Source organism: Dasypus novemcinctus, chromosome 1 (genome assembly GCF_030445035.2).
Source record: "Dasypus novemcinctus isolate mDasNov1 chromosome 1, mDasNov1.1.hap2, whole genome shotgun sequence".
Classification (NCBI taxonomy): Eukaryota; Metazoa; Chordata; class Mammalia; order Cingulata; family Dasypodidae; genus Dasypus; species Dasypus novemcinctus.
In genome coordinates this window covers 156,710,547-156,731,306 of record NC_080673.1, presented here as the reverse complement: position 1 = coordinate 156,731,306, position 20,760 = coordinate 156,710,547, and the positions used below count along the sequence as shown (strand labels likewise).

Sequence of the window (20,760 nt, the reverse complement as noted above, 5' to 3'; positions counted from 1 at the left end):
GCTTTTGTCTATGGCCTGCCTCCTTTCCACACCCCTCTTCTCAAGATACCTCATGAAAGGCCGTGCATTTTGACAAAGCCTTCCAATAAATGTATTGCAAAACAAACTATAAATTGCATAAAATCGTACGTTTTAAAACTTTTAGGAGAGCTGGTCCAGTGCTAACAGTCTGCGGTTGTTACTTTACTACCTCTTGTTCTCAAGAGTTGCTCATTTTTTATGGTGTACCAGGTCACAGCCACTTGAACAATTCAGAGGGGCTCATATAGGCGAGAGTTAACACTTATGTAGGTCTGACGCTTATAAGCAAAATACTAGTAACTGAGTAAACAAGCTTTCTAAACACTAGCGTGAACATTCGTCTTGGGGAGGTGGAAACAAAGCCATTTCTTGGTGCACGAGAAGTCAGTGGAAGCTAAACCAGGGTGGTTGGCTAGATGTAGGTGGTAGTTTCCCAGTGCACACAGATGATCCTGGTTTAGCAGATACACCTGGAAGATGAGGAAAGGAGGCTGGGAAACTAATCTGCCTTGTTAATAACTTTACAGATGGGAACTGGGTGGCTAATAGGAGCTTCTTTAACATTCATCAGATGAACTTCAGGTGATAACTTCCTGTTAAATCACAACTTAAACACACCCAAATGTATCTTAAAATTTCAAGTTAGAGACCTGACCTTTTGTCTTTAGTATCTTGCAGTTTTAGTCAGGGAACTGTTTGAGCTACCTAAAGCATGGATTCTCGATCCTAGCTGAACAGATGACCTTCCCAAAATAAGCCAGAGGCCCCATTCCCAGAGGTCTGTCAGGGTGGCCCTGTGCTTAGAACCTCAGGTGCTTCTGATGAAGTCGTGTTGAGAACTATTGGTTTAAAGGTTACAGAAACCACACAATTGGAACCAGGTGTTAATTATGCTTATGCCCCTTCCTAGTCTCTAACCGCCCCGAGGGGAGCTAACTCTCAGCCTTAGGGCATTAAAATGGGTGTGAGGTGCCTGTGGAACAGCATATCTCAAGGGGAAAGGGTCACCTGCGTCAATATCTGGCCTAGGAAGTGCCTGTAAAAAAAAATGCAGGTTCCTAGACCCCTACTCCTTTACACCCTGGGGTGAAGCATTTAACAAGCACTCCAGGTAATGCAGGTGTAAGTGAAGCTTGAGAACCAACCAAGTGGGCTTGCTACATAAGATGAACACTGATGTGGCCCCTGCCTTTATGGAACCTCTAGCAAGGGGCGGGGGGGTAATTTTTCTGTAAAACAATGGAAAACTGAAGTTCTTACTGGTGGCATGGAAGTGCTAAGGCCAGTTAAGGGCCTTTAAAAAATAGGGGATCTGACTTAGTGAAAACCTTAGAAGATGCATCAGCTGACAGCTGAAATACGGGTGGGGTGAGTTAGGCAAAGTGATGAATGAGGAATCAGGGGGCCACAACGGTGCAACTTGGGGGACAGGGATGGGCAGGACACCAGGCAAGACTTGGGAGGGCTTTTCAGGCCATGTGAAGAAGGCTGTCTGGTCATCAGTGAGCATCCACTGAAGGGTGTTAGAGATGTCGTGAGGTTGTGGGGTGTGGTGACAAGCAACTGTAAAAAGACTATCCCTTTGGCTGCACAGTGGATGCCTGCAGACCAATGAGACTTGCAGGGACCAAAGTGGCAGTGGGGCCAAGGAGAAGTGAATGATCTTAGGAATGCTAGGTATATGGGTGAAGGTCTTGTGTTCTTATTTGTTCTAACATCTCTTATTGACTTGGTTGGGGAAGGGTGCAGGGACAGGACTCCCATGAATGTAAGTGGTACATAATATGTGCCTGCAAAGTATTTGCTAAATAAATGAGTGAATGAATAGAAATCATGCTGTAACAGATCCGAAGACAGATAATCACGTTCTGGTTATGTGAAATCAATGTCAAACTGTTCATGGGGTATGATCCAAAATTTATAAAATGTGAACAAAATTTTTTTTCAGAGAGACAGACTAGAAGGAAAACGCCCCAAAATATTATCTATGGGTGTCAAGATGATTTCAGTTCTTGTGTTCATTTTTCTGTATTTGGCACATTTTCTATAATAAGTCATGGATTACTTTGAAAATTAGATGCAATAATGCTATAAAATGCAACTATAATTGTAATATTTTATTTCTTTTCACTTAAGGTTATGCTGATGTGGTGTATGAACTGTTTGTATTCGTAGACCTAGCTTTGGTGAGTCTTTCCCAAGAGAATGTGTCATGATTTCCTAAATTTAATGTAGGTTGTGATTTGTACCACACCTTCTATTTTACATCACTAAAATTAGAAAATATTTTTAAAATGTAATATTTTTACATTTTAAAAATATTTTAGCTTTATAATTTTAGAAGGGATGGAGAACCTGCCAGATCTCTTCTCTTATTGTTCTTTTACAAACTTACTATTTAAAAATGATGAATTTAGGGGACAAAAAAAAAAAAAAAGACTGTATGTAACAAATATGGAGGTCTAACTGAAATTAATAAGGTACTTAATAAATTAAGCATTTCATAGTTTTGCTAATGCAAATTTTATATTCAGAGGGAGATGATAAGAAGTGTTAAGTGAGGAAAATCCCATTACAAAATTGCAAAAGAAAATCCCTAGTGAATTTATAATTGCATCTAGCTTTCTGCAGGTGTATTCATTTTATTATATTATTAATAGATTTAGTTACATATAGATAAATAAATATAAAAAGCAAATTTCAATGGTTCTTTGAAAGGTTTTGGTTTGGGTAACTTGTCAATTCAACTAATTTTTGAAAGGAAAATTTTGAAAAGAGTGAAGGCAATGTTTGAAAAGTTTCCAAAAAATGCATACTATACTCATTCATCCTTCTTAAAATACAACACAAATCGATAGCTACAATGTTTTTTATTTTAACAAAAAGGATTTAAGGTAGGTGAGAAAAATAGGGGATGGTAAGATAGGATGTGAAGCGTGGTATATCTTTTAAGACACCATCCCTCTCTTCCTGCCTTATACCCAAAAGTTATTAAATAATTTAAAGGACACCATTTACAGTACCAGAACACCATCAAAATACTTATTTTATCAGGGTCAAAAAATACAGTGATTATGAATGTGCCGTGACTAGTTACGGAATTTAACAGGGTAACCTAACTATGGTCAGCAGTCCAACGGCGTGCACAGTGCCTTCATCAGTGCACTTGAGCATAATTTACATTTCTGGCAAGGTCCACACCCCCCAAGAAAAGGCAAAGCTAAGCATTTCATTTCTACATTCTAAACTCTGGAATCACAGAGCCCAGTTTAAAAGAAAAGTCACAGTGGATAAGAGATGCATATAAAAAATACAAGGTGTTCCTTTCAAATCCGAGGAATCGTGGGACTACATTCATTTCTTTTACAAAATGCTATTTAAAAAAGGACAGAGTATCCAGTTCATATTATGCTACAGACTTAAACAGTGAGTAAGTATATTGCATGTTTTGGTAGTCAGTCTTCAGGCTTCCTCTCTTTTTCCCTGTAGCCCCAGGTTCCTTTAGGGTGAAATATGTGAGTCCTGAATAAGGATATAAAAAAATGCATTTGCATCTCTCTTCTTGAATTCTGCAGACTTCAGAGCCTGCAAGTCATATATTCTACCATCAGCGACCACATTTTTTCTTTAGCTTTGTACACCAATTCTTGTATAACAGTGCATTGCAAAAATGTACAAGAAAATATTGGTTTTAATCTATACATTTTCTATAATAATTATGGAGTAAAATAAGTTAACTTTTCTAATGGGAGTTGCTGACAGGCAGCATACATCTTTATTTTACATTTTAAAGTCTCTGCAGGCATCTACTTTGGTTAGTTATCAACAATCATAACATAAGCACTGATCAGAGAACTGAGCAGCATTCCAATAATGTTAACAGATATATTATTTCTTTTTGAAATACTGGGAAAGCCCAGTTTTAAAATATTATTAAAATGTTCTAACATTTACACACTATGAAGAGTTAGATCTAATAAAATAAAATTTCTTCAAAAATAATCTTGCAGTGCTCTTTTAGGCATGCTCTGAGACTTTATCACCAAACATCCATACCTCGAAAATATGACTATCACGTATCCAGACATCCCAACTCACACACACATAATTCCTTATACAGACCCAAAAACAAAACAAACACACCCTGAACCCTTATCCCACATATTGAAAAAATCTTTTTTTTTTTTTTAAATAAATCTTTTCTGTGTATATCTATTGGACTGGATGTTCTTCATGTAGATGGGTAAGTATCAATTAATTGTAGATTATGTTAATGACGGACTCCAAGTAGCTTTGCAGGTCTTCAGCTAAAATAAACCAGTCTTGATTTCAGCCTCATTTCACCTGCTTTGCAATATTTCAGTATTAGAGGCCATTATTGCAAACATTCTTGGAATTCTTTTCTTTCTCCAGAAAGTAATGTATTTGTATGCATCACTTTTAGCCCTTTTCTTTTCACGTGGGTTATTTTAAGTAATTAAAAAGTTCCTTCTTCATAGAGTTATTGTGGGAAGTACTGGCAGCTATTAAACAATTAGATTTTTTTCTTCAGATCTTTGCTTTTTTGACATTCTTATTTTAAAATTTTGATAGTTTGGTATTAATTATGCTGTAAGAATGAATACTGCCAGAGAAAGTTATCAGCGAGTTGCAAGGGTTCATAAAAGGTGCTTGGTAATATTCTTAATTATCTTCAGTTTAGTTTCTTGCCTAAATGCCTGGAGTTTCTATAATCCAGTGTTCACCAAATTTCCAAATGATTTGGCTTGTGCTAGAAGTTGGTATGATTGCACCATGCGCAAAGACTCTCTTATTTCTAGATTAAGTTCCATCAATTTGTAGTTGGCTTCTGACATGTCCTGGTTAGAGCCTATAACGGCAAAGCTTCCTGTCTGGCCCAGCGTCTGATGATGAAAATAAATATGTACCAGCGTCTGCACAGGGTCATCTTCACAACTGCCAAATATGTCACTAGGCCAAAGAGACCTGAAAATAGACAACAGCTTAAGTCCAAAGACTTAATGAACAATCTACTAATTAAGATTAACTACATTTTAAGTTAATGCCTATATCAACAACAAAAATTTTCCTTGTGAGTCACTAAGACACTGTTTGAATATTTGAGTAAATATCTTACTGAAAGTTACAGTAAAAAGAACTACATTTGGTATCATTTTAGTGATAACTAGACAAATAACAGTCATGTTTTCCTTTCACAAAGACATGATACAGAAACATTAACTGAAAACCAAAGCTCAATTAAACGATTATAGTAAATTCCCACCATATTTTACCTGAAAGCTTTGACCTGTGCTATAGCTGATATAAATTCCTTATTTTTCAAAGTTTCAATTAAAGAATGAATGGCAGTTTCTATGGTAGTTTGTGCAGCTTTGGAAATGTCAATGTCTTCATTTTCTGAAGCAGACTCAGCTTCTTTGAGGATACTTTCCAGTTGGGCAAGTTCCTCTGACATGTTGATGACCTAAAACAAATAATTACACCTTTAAGGATCTATTAGTATATACAGAAACAAGGAGAGGATTTAATATGACTGCCAGTATGTACTTGATGGTAGCTATTTTTTTCTCTCTTACTTTAAAGATTATTTTAAAATGATAAATTTAGTGACTAAGGGTAGTTCATATTTCAAATCCTTTCAGTAGGGATACATAAATTATTTCAGTCACCAAACAGGTCTTTAAATGAAATGTCCTTGATAACAAGTTGTAATAAGTGTTTATATTGGTTTTAATATGTAGTTATATATCTTGGATAGTAAACACACTTTGTAATTGGGGGATCATGAAAAATCTTTGACATTAAAGGATGCTGGTTCTTTATATTTTAAAAAGATATTTACCCAGGGTATAGAGGATAAACCAATATTTTCTTTTTTCATGGATTTGACTTTTAAAAATTAAATTACTTCTTCAATGATAGCTTTAGTACCAGCAGATGACAAAGAGGAAAAAGAATTTAAGTCACTACGATGGAACTTACACAATAAATTATTTCTAACATTCAAAATGTTTTTCTTTTTTCCCCCTGCCATTCTGAAGTTTCATTAAGCTTCAAATATAAAACAATCCTAAAAGTGAACTTGATTTATAATACCTAAGTTCTATGTTTGACTACATGGTAAACAATGAAAGCATTTTCTGTATCATTCCATATCTTTTACAATCAGTATAAAATCAGAAAAATCAAGACCAAGTCTTTCCTCAACAGGAGCAGAATTTAGTTTGCTTGGTCAGTAAACTATTTGACATAAGGCTTTATTTTGAATTCAGTATTCATGCTATTTACTACATAATTAATCCCTACATTGCACACTCTCTTCAAGATATCAAAATAACAAAATCTAATGAGCCAAAAGGTCCTCAGAAGCATTTACCCAAGTAATTAGATTATGCAAAGATGTGCTAAAACAGCTATAAAAGTGCAAAAAATATTTAAATTTGGTCAATGTCCTCTGTCTGATTAGAAAAAATCTGCCAAATGAAAAGGGTTTAACATGTTTATTCTTGTGTGCATTAACAGAACCACAGAAATAATATATGGAATAGATGCTAGGGGGTTTCAGAATACGATTTTATATCTTAATTCATGTGCTTTACTTGACTTTGATTACAGATGATTTGTTGCTGCTCCTGAGACCCATAAGGTTTTGAATCTTTTAAGATAGTTTGCTATCTGCCGTGCTGTTTATTAACAGGTCCTGAAATAGCACATTTCAAAAGAAAAGAATTTCTGAAGTGAAAAAAAAAAAGATTCACTATAAATGATTTTGACTAAGCTATTCTAACAAGGAGAATATGTAATGCATATATTTTAATTTCCTGGAATCAATTACTGATGTCTAATACAACTGAACATTTACCTCTGCTTCATTTTTTATAGTATTCACTTGACTGATAAGTTTTTGGTAGGCCTGGAAGAGAAGCAGCAATTGAAAATGCAACTTGTATAACCTTCGGCAGAGCTCCAGTTCCTAGAAACAAATAACAGTACGTTAAATGTAGGTGGTGTTTTTCTCTGATATTTGACTAGACAGCATATTTCCAATAAAAATTTTAAGTAATTATGTTAAAATTGCTTTGACGTTTATTTTTCTGCAGTAAGCAAATTATTACAGTGTGAAGCTGATGAAAGGCAGATGTGAAAGATGCTTTGAAGACTGGGATTAAAATTGTAACAAAGATCACTGCTGGTTACATACTTCATTTTTAGTGTTAAGCACACTTTCACATTAGACAGTGTTTCAGTAGGCAATATGTAGGGTGCTTTAAAAAGGATTCACTGTTATTTAAAACTTTAAATTCACAATAAAATGAATTTACAAATGAATAAGCTTTTACCCCACCAAGATGTATATATCTCATTGTATTTCTCCACAAGTGCTTGATAGAGCAAAATAAAACTGGATAAGCTATTCTTATTTTATAGGTAAAAGATTGTCTTTAAAATGGCTGCATTTTTTCTAAAAGAAAACCACTAATCTCATTGAAATGAGACTATAAAATTAACATGTGCACTCTGATTTTTTTTAAAAGGAGATATGTTAGTTATAGATTTAGAAAAAGATGACTGCTAATTCTACATATTATAAAATCTCATTATTTTTATAGGACCAATGTTTCATGGAGTAGGGATATACAAAACTGAAGCACACATTGCTCTTAAAGTAGTCCATGAAAAAATACTGCTAGGTCACAAATAGACAAATGGCACATAAAAACCAGTTTGTCTGACATGGTTAAGTGGTCTATAAATCAAGACAGGTCACTTACTGCTAGAATTTCCATTTGCTAAGCAAGAAGGTGAGCAGGTCACAAAAAAAAAATACAAAGGAAGAAAAAGACCAAGAATTAGTGTAAGAAATCATTTTAACTAGGGTCACACATGCTCCAGGCAAACTGAAGAACATATATTTACATCCCAAAGAAGAATTTTTGTTGCCATTTCCAGAATAAAACTTTTTAGGTATTTACTGCAACAATTCAAGGTGGTTTTAATTCTTTCCCAAATAATAACTGTATTATTACCGTTTATTTCTGTGTAAAAAGGTAATAGTAAAATGAAACCACTGATGTGATCTTGGGATATCTGGCTCTTAAAAGACTATATAGCCTTTAAAAAACCAAACACATACACAAACAAAACCAATTAATAAAATTTCCATTAGTAAAATGGAAAATTTCTGCTTAGAAAATATGAAACTAAATGAATTACTGTTACATCTCAGAACAGAATTGGCTTATAATCTTACATAACAAATACTTACCCATATGAAGATCATCTCTGGTGTAGCTCATTCTAGGCTTCCTACCCTTTACTGTCTAATTAGATCCTAGGTTGCCATAATTGGTGCTGAGCCAGAGGGTAGAATATCAAAAGCAGATGTGTGTTTTAAATTACATTCCAAATATAATTCAGTAAGCTCAAAAATTTAACCCAACTAGGTTTGAATCAAATGAGATAATGGATAATGTACATAAAAAACACAGTGAATAATCTAACTTTTAGACTATTTAAAAAATTATTAAAATATCTATAGCAATTTGGACCTGGAGAAGAATGACTTTTAATTAAAACAGTAATTGCAATATCATAAATGTAGCTTCTAGAAGTACTTCCTAAAGTCTGATTTTCTAAATCATTTCTTTGGAAAGACTGTTTATATAGCATTTATTCCTATCAATTTAGAAGGGATTTGCTAAGCCAAGGTGAACTTTAGCTGTGTACAGCTTACCATAAATTACATGGATAGTCATTCAGTAAACATGAGAAGCGTACAATACAATGCCAAGCATATAAGCATTTCTAAATTTCTGAGGTTTTTTCTTTATGCAGTACTCGGAGATTAAAAATAATTTGGAATTTTAAGTATTTTTTTCAATTCTACTAGCAAAAATAAGATAGAAATGGCTTTGCATATATCCAACGTCACTACTTTGGGATGTAATCCATAATTTATTTTCCATGTAGTGGAAACTAAACCAATAAAATTTATGATCACAACTATAGGAAATAATACAAATGTAATTAATTCTAGAACTCAGAATTACCAGTAATTACTCTTAATATGCTTACTGCAGTTTTTATATAGTAGTGTACATGTACATAAATAAAATGGTTGCTTTTTAAAGTATTACAATTTGCAAGTACATTCTCTTTTCCTTTATTCATTCAATAAATATTTGTTGATTGCTTATTATGCAAAAGACTCTCTTGGTGCACTGGGACCGACAGTAGATAAAGTGTGAAAAAGGGCTCCCTCTCCTCAAAGAACTAAAGAATGAAAGGTGAAATAAGATAAAAATAAAAGTTTCCTCATCTATAAAATAGAGCACCCACTTGACAGAGTTGCTAAGTATATGAATTTTCCCCATATGAAGCTGCACACCTATTTGTCTTAATTTATCCTCACTTAATACAATGCATGTATTATGTGTACTTTTCTTTAAGAAAATATATTGCTGTTATTTTCACTGAACAATAGAATATGAATAGAGAAAAGAATTACAAGTTATCCAATCAGAATTTCACCTTTAGAAAGGCTAATAACTAATTTACAAACCCTTAGATTTGCTGTCCTGACCAGAAATTTATATGCAGAAGATTAGACTAACACAGAACACTTTTTTTTTTTTTTTTTTAGAGGCAGATGCGAATAAAACTGACCTGGACTGTCCGGCTATCTATCAAACTTATCTATTGAATATTATTAAGCTTCACTTACAAGCTGGTTCAGTTTTTATTAAAGTGAATTTTTCATTACTATTCCAATATTTCACTGAATCTAACTTCTACTAGATTGTTCTGATAACCAAAATGAAATTTACAAATATTCTTTATTTCTAGGAATATCAAATAAGGACTGTTGGAAGATACACATTTTTTACCTGATATAGAAATATAGCAAAAACAAGAAAAAGAAACATACCTGTGCATCTGTGTTCATCCTGTATATTTCTTCTTTGGCACCAAAAGTCTTCTTACAATTGTCTAACCACTAAAGAAATAAGCAACAGTAAGTTTTAATTCAGCAATTGTATAATACACAATGAAATTGGTAATATAACAGCCTGTGCATATAATATAAAACAGTAAACTTAAAAATTAATTTGAAATTTTAGAATTAGTTGTAGAAAGATTTTCATCTCCATTTGAGTGTAAACATTTACATGGAATAAACCAAAGCAGGATGGATACCATCAATATGACAAAATACACAAAAGTGACAGTTTATTAATGAAATCAAAATAACAGGTCTTCTATTCTTGGGACCTGTGAAGAATATTTTTCTTATTGTAGATTTTATTGGAAATCTTGACAACCTATACCTGACCTTTAGTCTAATGTAAGCTGGGGAAATGAGAGATGTGCTTCCCTCTGGTCAATTTAATAAAGGCAACTTAGAATTAACCAGGTCTGTTTGCTTATCAGAAGTGTAATTCTCAGAAGACTGTGGTGTCAGTTTTCATTAGTGAAAGAGAAACCAAGATCCATTTTAAATCTTGTTTTCATTTCTTTCTTTTTCATTTCTTTTTTGGATAGTAATAAATGACAAACATATTTATCTCCAAAGAATATTAGCTATAGAAGCCAAATGTGTGTGTGTGTTTTTTTTCCTTGTCCAGGGACTACCCCTAAAGTTGGGTATTTATTTAAAGTAAATTTTCTTTGGTCAAATGAAATAATAGCACCATGGCATAGTGGAAAGGAACACCGGAGTCACAGAATTTTCAAGCTGAAGTAAAAGCTATGAGCTTTCAATATGAAGCGCCTAGATTTTTAACAGTTTGCTATTACTAATAATATTACCGGTTTTTTTGACTCCGTTTTTTTGTCATATATTAAGCAAACTATTAGCTACATTAAGTTTACTCAAAGTATTTTAGTACTAGATAAACATTTACAGTCTTCAATTGTAGCTTAACTTTCTACATGCAAAGAATTAAAATTAGACATTTCAGTTATTTCAAAACAGTCTCTTTGACCTTATGTCCCTTTTATCCCTGTCCCTCAGATTTTACTGGCCCTTAGGCTATTTGCTGACAGCATCTCTGAAGAAAACATGTAGTCTTCTCTAGTGAGATATGGTTGATTGCAGCCATTGTCCAAAGCTATTCAGCAGATTTCTTTATATCAGTATAATTCCATTGACAGCTATCATGAAATTTGTATATTAATCTTTATTTGTATAAAATGTTAAAATGTTTATGAACTTAATTACCTTCAATGTAATGCAGCCTAAATTTGTTTAAGTATAGTAAAATTGGAAAATAATTTCAATTTATTATTTAATGGCTTATTCTTACATAATTTAATTTTTTATGTGGCATTTCTAATGATATGGCATTTTTCAGTACTATTCAATGTAATTACTTCTGATTTTTAAATTCTATTAACAGAAAATCCCCATTGTTAATTCTATTAACAGAAATATAGATAGATGGATTGATAGACTGTTGGATAAAGGGAAAGAAGGATATGGCCAATGTGGCAAAATGTTAAAATTGGTGCATCTGAGTATTTTGGGAGGGAAGATATGGGTATGTTAGAGTTCTCTGTAGGGGGTTTGTATTATTTTTATAACTGTCCTGCAAGTTTGAAAGTATTTCAAACTAAAAAGTTATAAAATTAAAAGACAAGGAAAGCCACAACTAAATAATCCCACGGTTTCACAATGGCCTGAAGAATAAAGGTCCATACTTTTCCAGCCAGTGCATACGAGACACTGTAGATAATTCGTGTGTAGAGCACCCTCCAGTCTTTAATCAGTCTTCCTGTCATGACGTCTTCATTGTTCAAAGCGCAAATGAAGACTAAAATTTAACTGGAGAGGCTCTGCTTCTGGACATGATGGGTTGGTTTATATCAGACCAATCTTTCAAGGACAACTGTAAGGCTGAATCAGCCAGGACTTAAAGAGGTAAGATTTCAGAAGGCAGAGAGAAGAGCACAGAAGTGGGCTGTATGTTGATTACAGTTTTCACTCTACAGGTATGTACCCATTCGTGTTTCTGGGCACAGAGACTGACTGAACAGGAAGTAGCTGAAAGAGTTGGTGGCCTACAGTTTCTTTCTGCTGGGAAACCAGGATTATCAAAGGTAGTGAGGTGTTGAGAGCCAAAGCAAGCAGAGATTTCTGGTTTCATAGTGCTGGGGAGACAAAATTGTTCAATTCCTGCCAAGATAGTGTAGTCTTAGCAAATACCCCAGGCTTTCATTTGTGATCCTTAAAAGGCAATGTTCTAAGGGTAAGCAAACGGGAACTGGGCCAGCTCTTCGAAAGCCTTAAATACAGTTTCAAATCAACTCAATCTCTGTTTGGATCAAGGTGATATGCCCTTGCTCTGACTATAAAAAGGAAATTAAATTTCTGGAGAAAAATATCAAGAGCTTTTAAAATTTTTTCACAATTTCCAACATTCTAAGAAAATTCATCAAGAATGCTAGCAGATACAACCTAATAACTGAAAGTTGAGAGAAAAAAAACAAGCAATAGAAACAAACTTATAGGTGATCCAGATTTTGGCATTATCAACCATGAACTCTGAAGTAACTACGACAATATGTTCAATAGAATAAGTGAAAAGATGAGATAATGCACCAAAAAAGTTGGAATTTGTATTAGAAAAAAAAAGCAAATGGAAATTCTTGGACTGAAAAGGACAATTTCTGAAATTAAGGTTTCAATAGCAGATTATAATTACTACGAGAGAGGATTATTAAACTGAAGATAGGTCAATAGAAAATACTCAGGCTGAAGTACAGGAAGAAAAACAAAAGATGGAAAATACAGAAAAGGTTAAAAGGTCTTATATAGGTGCAACTGGTGTCCCAGAAAAAGAGGAAACAGAATGGGGGCAAAAACAAAATTTGAAGAAATATTTTTGAAAATGGATGAAAGACATCAAATCACAGAAGCTTCTTTTCTTTTAATTTGTGCTTTGTATTCCTATCTAGAATATTTAGGAAGAGTCCTATCTAAAATATAGGACAATTTATACCTCATTTTTCATAGCCCTTTACATGTGACAATTTTTTTTTTTAATTAAAAAAAAATTATTTATTTAATCCTCCTGGCTCTCTGTGCTCTATGTCCATTCGTTGTGTGCTCTCTTGGTTTGCTCGTCTTCTCTTTAGGAGGCACTGGGAACTGAACCTAGGACCTCCCATGTGGGAGACATGTGCTCAATCACCCGAGCCACCTCAGCTACCTAGATAATTAATATTTACTAATGAAAGAAACATCTTCTATTCTAGAAAAAAAAAACCTATGTAATAAGCAGTTTGTGTGAAAGTGAAAACATATTGGATTTACCTTCAGAGAACAAAGCTACTCTTTTTTTTCAGTGCCACTAAAAAACAATTCTTAGCAAATAAGATCTGTAGTCTACTCCATGCTCATCTCTCCCTTTGCTTGCTCAGGTACACATAACATCACAGGAAAAAGATAACAACTTTGTCACAGGCTGCAGATTTCTATATCACAATTCAGTAATGTACTCTCTGAGAAATACTGCTTTTATTTCCCCATTGCAGTGCGGAGAGTTGGCTATGTAGCCTCCGCCTGGAAGTTTTACAAAGCAAAGGTTTTCCATTGTGCTCTTAGGTTCTTAGTAGTCCAATTTTTAAAGGCCACAGATTCACTGGACAGAAAGCTGAGGTCCACCATTCACAGCAAAACCCTAACGCAAGTGCTAAGAGGTCTTCCTTTCTGTTTAGGCCTGTTCTGCTGCCAGGTTAACATTTCTACTAAAAAGCAAACTACTTTTTCACATGGTGAAGAGAGACTGACCTGCTCAGCTGCTTCTTTTTTGGCATTGTATGTATCCAGGTGTTCTTGCAACTCCAATACACTGAACTTGAGTGTTTCTAGCAAACCACAGGACATCAGCTGCCAAATCAGAAGCACATGGATCCAGGTTACTCTATCTGATCTCCATCATGAGACTGACAACTTTTGGGTTATGGAATTTCTGTTAATTGGTTTTCAGCTCAACTTGGGACCAGTGTCCCTAACTACACTCTGTCCCTTATTAAAGGCTGACTACTGAAACAGAATGAGCATGTGGTGGGATTTCAGGGGGACCTTTCAAATGATTTCCATACTGAGAGGCAAGAAATGGAATATCAGACCAGTATATACCTTAAAGTATTGAAACTTCTTAACCTTAATTCTTTAATATAAATATTTAATATATAATCTATGAGTGTGCTTGGAAACAAGTCGGGACAACCAAGGAGGCTTGAGTACGCCATTGTTGGGGGGAGGGGGATCTAGCCTTCTCTTATCCACTTTCATTCAAGAATCAGGGAAAAGGGCATATTTCTAGAGCAGGGGTTTTTAACAAGGGGTCTGTGAGCTTGAACTGAAATTCAATAAAACGTTCTTGTGGGTGTGATGTATTTATTAAATAATACATAGTATAATGTGAACTTAGTAAGGGGGTCTGTGGAACAAAAAAGGCTAAGAACCCCTGCTCTAGAGCATGACTCTTTAGCATCCCCATCTGGGACTTTATGAAAGGGAGGACAGAGAGGGGTCAGAATCAGAAATAGCCACAAGTTACTACATCTAATATACTAGAATTGTATTATGCCAGTTATTTACATTGACATGACACCTTAAAATTCTGAATTACTTTTTAAAAGACCATTTGCTGAAAGATGCCATTTGAATTTAGTCTCTATAATAAGCCTTCAAGTAACAACTTACTGTTTCAGCATCCACAAAGACTGTTGGACATTCTGAACACATCATCATCACTTCCAGGGAACTTTTAAATTTGGTACCAATGCGTTGCAGACTCTCACCAAGAAAGCTTACTGCCTCATTGGTTATCTCTCCAAACTTTCTCTGAATTGTCTATGGAGAAAAGGCATAAAAAGAAGCTTAGTACTTCATAAGAAGGTCTCTTTTCACCTTTACATTAAGAGGCATAACTTATAATGAGGGCAAACTATTTCTTTTTAACTTCTTATTGTAATGATATGTAGAATTCTAATAACTGATCTATAAATCCATGTTTTTAGGTTTTTCTTTAGAAATGTGTTAACTTCTAAAAATGATCAAAGATTTAGAAAATTATATAGTGAATACTCAATAAATGTTAGCTATTATTTTTTTTAGGGTTGGAAGGAAACTTAGTGAACAGTGCTAAAGTCCTCACACATACTGGAAGTGCCACATAACCGAACAATTAACTATAAAATGTTTCACTAAAATTAATATTTAGCTCCTTGAAGGCAGGGATCATGCATTGTATTTCTTTGGTATCCCTGATGGTGTCTAGCTTACTGCAGAAAACATATCTGATCTTGTTTTGAAGTTTTATTGAATTGCCTTAGGGAAGAAACCTATACTAATCATTGCATTCAGTACCAGCAGTACCATAATGTCACACTGCAAATTTTAAAAATATTACTTCTTGATTAGAAAAATGTTTATTTTGTGAAAACTAGTAGGGATATTACATTTTGGGATACTGATTTTAGAAGGAAAAAAACCCTAAGTTTATCAGATCATTGTAACAGAAATCCAGAAACCATACATCTCTCTGACCTGAAACAGCCGAGAAAACACATGGAAAGTAAACACCGCACAGGACCCATCATTGTCAGACAGCATCTGATTCACGTGGCAGCGCCAGGCTTCCTCTTCATCTTCATACGCCACTGGCTGAAAAGCGGCTATTATGGTAGAAAGAAATGGTGATGGTAGAGGTGATGTCTGCACTTCTGGAAAACCATCTGGTTCTTCTTCATCTTGACTGCTGACACAAATAACACAGTAATCTTAATACTATTTTTTTAAAAAGCAGACTCAATTACTTATTAAGTCATTCAACATAGCTTTCTTTTATATTGTACATACACAAATTTATAGTGTACAGCAACCTAAAGGGTAAGAAAAAATGAATAAGTAAATTTTTGTGTTCTCTCTACTTAGCATTTCAGAACTAGAAATCTCATTCACACAGACACTACTTTAAAACAACCCAAGACCTTTAGTATGCCAGCACTATGAATTGATTTCAGTAATTTCTTAGAATATCACAGATTAGAATGCTTTTATCTTAAATGGTCAATTTTGGAGGCTTTTTATCTAAACAACTCAATACTGGAGGTAATAATAATAAAAAAGTTTGAGCATGTACTCTTGTGTCAAAGGCTGTGCTGATTGTTTCATATGGATTATCATATTCAATCTTTATACAATTCTATACAGGTTAGGTACTATTGTTACCCTGATTTTCCTGATAAGGAAACATTCAGTGAAGTGAAATAATGTGCCTATAGGTTATTGGATAGGGAATGATGGAGTCAAAATGGGAACCCAGGACCCTAAGTCAAAAGCCAATGTCCTTAGCCATACCACATACTGCCTGCTCAGCTACTTCACGAGCACATACTGTGGCCTAGTTATATGGCAGATAACAGATTTGATTCAAAAGTAACACCTGGTTATTTCCTTTGAGGAGTTTATAAATCCAGCAGTCAGATAATACACACAAAAATGGAACAGTGAAAAAAAGATGACTGTGTATCTGAGTCAGACATCCCATGAAGAAATGTGTAATTCAAGCCCTTAAAATTGTGTGGTTCACATCACAAGGTGGCTATCAGCCCTACTAGGCTTTACAGAAATAACAAGTAATTCATATGAAAGAGAGGGGCCTGAGTTAAGGTTGGGAGAAAAAAATTTAAAAAAAGCATATGTCTGAAGTGAAAAACTACCTCAAAAAAGGTTAATTTTAGGAAGTGGATTTGGCCCAATGGGTAGAGTGTCCGCCTACCACATGGGAGGTCCGCGGTTCAAACCGCAGGCCTCCTTGACCCGTGTGGAGCTGGCCCATGCACAGTGCTGATGTGCGCAAGGAGTGCCCTGCTACGCGGGGGTGTTCCCCGTGTAGGGGAGCCCCATCTGCAAGGAGTAAGGGGACCCACCCAGCTTGAAAAAAGCAAAGCCTACCCAGGAATGGTGCCGCACAACCGGAAAGCTGACACAACAAGATGATGCAACAACAACAAAAAAGAGACAGATTTTGGGTGCCACTGATAAGAATACAAATGGACACAGAAGAACACACAGCGAATGGGCACAGAAAACAGACAACTGGGGGGGGGGGGACCAGGAAGGGGAGAGAAATAAAAAATAAATCTTAAAAAAAAAAACAATCTTTTTTAAAAAAAGGTTAATTTTAAATGTCACTATGGTGATTTTAGGTTTTTTTTTTTAGATTTATTTATTTATTTCTCTCCCCTTTCCCCCACCCCAGTTGTCTGTTCCCTGCGTCCATTTGCTGCGCCTTCCTTTGTCCGCTTCTGTTGCCGTCAGCGGTATGGGAATCTGTGTTTCTTTTTGTGTCATCTTGTTGCGTCGCTTCTCCGCGCATGCGGCACCATTCCTGGGCAGGCTGCACCCCCCCTTGTGCTGGGTGGCTTTCCCCACGGGGCATGCTCCCTGCGCCTGGGGCTCCCCCATGCAGGGGACACCCCCGCTTGGCACGGGACTCCCTGCGCGCATCAGCACTGCGCATGGGCCAGCTCCACGTGGGTCAAGGAGGCCCAGGGCTCCAATCGCGGACCAACCACGTGGTAGACAGACGCCCCCAACCACTGGGCCAAGTCCGCCGCAGATTTTAGGTTATTAATTTTAACAAAATGTATCCTGAAGCTTGAGTCGAGATATCTCTAATTTTAGTAGGGATGTACCAGTCCATTTCAACTTTAGTATCTGGCCTTTTGGAAAGTCAAAGAGCTGAATATCTGCCTTCACATCATTTCTGGCATCCCTCAAATTGTGTATGATCAATGATTGAGTCACTGCATGGGCTACTACCACATCCCAATTAGTATTAATATTATGAATAAAGTATGTGACTAAGATTTATTGATAATGTCTGAATATTCACTTTCAAATATAGGTAAGCATTCTACATATATTGAGGGAAAAATCTCTGTGTGTTGTATATGTTAAAACTTGTCAATCCCCTGAAGTGTAAATGTCTGACTTTTATTGCCGAAATACTAGATAAATGTTAAATATTTGGTATAAAAGTAATTATTTAAATAATTGAATAGGTAAGAGATATACTGATAGAGGTTGCATTAAGTTAGATACCTTTAGAAAGAACATTATTTTGGGACACAAATACTTAACAAAATCTAAATAATAATACTGGCAAAATAATAGATATTAGATTATAATTCTAATTATTATAGAATTGTTTGGTATACCAGTTTCATAACAACAACAAAAATTTTAAGAACTATATGTAATAATTGGTTATTACATTTAATTAGACCACGAGTACTATTTGGGAATTCTTTATACCTTGATTAATAAGTTTTAAGTATATGAAGAGTAAACATTTTAAGGGAGTGATCTAACTGCTTCTTGTACTAACAAATGATCAATTCTGTCCATTAACTTCTAAAATCTGACTACTGAAAACGAAACTGTAAAAACATGGTTTGGGTATAATTCAGATGTACTTTTTTTTTTTTTAAGATTTATTTATTTATTTCTCTCCCCTTCCCCCCCACCCTGGTTGTCTGCTCTGTGTGTCTATTTTGCTGCTGCTTCTTTGTCCGTTTCTGTTGTTATCAGAGGCACCGGAATCTGTGTTTCTTTTTGTTGCGTGATCATCTTGTGTCAGCTCTCCGTGTGTGCGCCACCATTCTTAGGCAGGCTGCACTTTCTTTCGCGCTGGGCAGCTCTCCTTACGGGGCGCACTCCTTGCGCGTGGGGCTCCCCTACGCGGGGGACACCTCTATGTGGCACTGCAGTCCTTGTGCGCATCAGCACTGCGCATGGGCCAGCTCCACACGGGTCAAGGAGGCCCAGGGTTTGAACCGTGGACCTCCCATGTGGTAGACGGACGCCCCAACCACTGGGCCAAGTCCACCGCCTCAGATGTACTCCTGTAACTTCATTCAGTGATTTTGATACTTGACTTTGGCCATGGTCAAATATTGATTTTAACACTTGGCCATTTGACATTCCACCAAAATAGGTATTTGGTATGCCTCTAAATTAGTACGCTTTGAAAATGGATTACTTTAAGTGAATAGCAGTAAGAAAACCAATCACCTAAGTAATTTTATCTTTAAAAGTGAAGGTATATAGTAAGATTCTAGACTAAAACATACAAAGAAATGAAAGTAAATGAACTGAAACATAAGGGTATTTTGGGGAGAAGATGAGGAAGAAATATCACCTTAGTACAGTGTTTGTGATACCAGATTCTCACCTAGACAGTCCAGAGAAATCAGCTTCTTCTTCTTCACATCTTTCATCTAATTCTTTCAATGCTAAGGTAACATCCTCTTCACAGATGGACTCAGGGTAGCTTTCAGGAGCTGGAGGCTCTGCCATTTCAGTTTCTTCTAAATCAAGAATTCCTTGACACACAAGAGAATCCGGCTGTTCCTGAATTATATATGATCCGTCATCTTCAAAGGCCGAAATGACCTGTTCCTCCTTTAACAATGAACTCATATCCTGTAAAAGTCATTTTTTTTCATTGACTTTAATTACAAGTATATGAAAAAGAATTTTATCAACACAAAATGAGTACTGCTGCCAATCTATGCCTATTTTATTAAGTAGTCTTCATTTACAGGGTCTAAGTTTTGGACTTTTTGGGCTCTGATGACACAAATTATTCAAACTGGGTTTTTTTTAATAGTCCCATGTTGAAACACTTGAAATTAAAATGTATCCCTCCCTGCCACATAGAAACATCAAGGACATCTTTTTTCTTTCGAAGTAGCAAGATTTAGGTGTTTACTTAGAAATATATCCTTTGGTGAAATATCTTCTTATGCATATTCTAATTCTATGTAAGTGAAACTTTCTGTTATTATTGTAAGTTCTTTATTTGAAATGACCTTTCTTTCATTATACCTAAATACAGTGAATTCTGGATAAGCACGGGAGGTAATTCAAAATAGTTAACTGGTCCTGCAGGGCTGCCCACCAATCAGAAGGATGCTGCACCTCAACAAGTAAGATGGCTTTACTGACCATTTGGGATGTAAGGCTTGTCTTCAGGTAAGAAGACTACAATAACTCATGTCAGGTTTTTCCAGTAAACACAATCTGATTGTGTCCTTCTATTTAAAAACCTTCAGTGTTTTCCTGTTGTGTGGCCTGCAAGACCCATCAAGAGAGTACCTTGGCCCACCCCTCTGACTCTGGCCCCTTCCATTCTCAGGCCCGCTGGCTAGCATCCGGGGCCTTCAAAACTGCTGCTGCTTCTATTTTGAACTTTCTTCCTCACGTCTTTTGAGGCCTGGGTTCCTTGGCACTTGATTTTCACCCCAAATGCCATATTTTAACTTTCTTATCCAAGTCCTCATTATCATTTTCTTTTCTTAGTACGGCTAAGAAGATGACTTTCTGATATATTATTTATCTTTTATTTGTTTTACTGGCTTATAATGTCTTGTTTTTCCTACTACAATTAAGCTCCATAAAACCAGGAACCTGTGTCTGTATCGTATAGTGCAGTATGCCATGTCTAGTATGAATGAATGCTTGTGTACTCTGGGTTCCCAACTAGGTATCTGGTACAGTGCTTGTCATGTAACAGGTATCTCTTGGAAGAAGGAAAACCCTTCCTGACTTCCTGTCATCTCAAGATAGTCTAAATTCTTTAGCATGGCATCTCGGAAACGCTTCCTTCTTGTTTTAGACCCTTTTCATCTCTCCTA

The 20,760-nt window shown here is 35.5% G+C and overlaps 1 protein-coding gene across 6 annotated transcripts in view; it reads right to left on the bottom strand.

The window, feature by feature from the left end:
- Positions 1 to 2,875: 2,875 nt before the first annotated feature.
- Positions 2,876 to 20,760, bottom strand: part of FRYL (FRY like transcription coactivator) — a 252,518-nt gene continuing 234,633 nt past the window's right edge. For 4 of the 6 annotated variants that reach the window (XM_071216578.1, XM_071216583.1, XM_058298947.1 and 1 more), the window contains 9 exons: positions 19,296 to 19,546; positions 15,602 to 15,812; positions 14,756 to 14,905; positions 13,835 to 13,933; positions 9,971 to 10,039; positions 7,815 to 7,832; positions 6,905 to 7,015; positions 5,316 to 5,506; positions 2,876 to 5,007 (listed from right to left, as the gene is read on the bottom strand). In XM_071216578.1, coding sequence (XP_071072679.1) covers positions 4,749 to 5,007; positions 5,316 to 5,506; positions 6,905 to 7,015; positions 7,815 to 7,832; positions 9,971 to 10,039; positions 13,835 to 13,933; positions 14,756 to 14,905; positions 15,602 to 15,812; positions 19,296 to 19,546 — 1,359 coding nt within the window. In that variant the 3' untranslated portion in view covers positions 2,876 to 4,748. The remainder of the gene's footprint in view (positions 5,008 to 5,315; positions 5,507 to 6,904; positions 7,016 to 7,814; positions 7,833 to 9,970; positions 10,040 to 13,834; positions 13,934 to 14,755; positions 14,906 to 15,601; positions 15,813 to 19,295; positions 19,547 to 20,760) is intronic. The other 2 variants (XM_071216579.1, XM_058298937.1) reach the window with 1 other exon arrangement.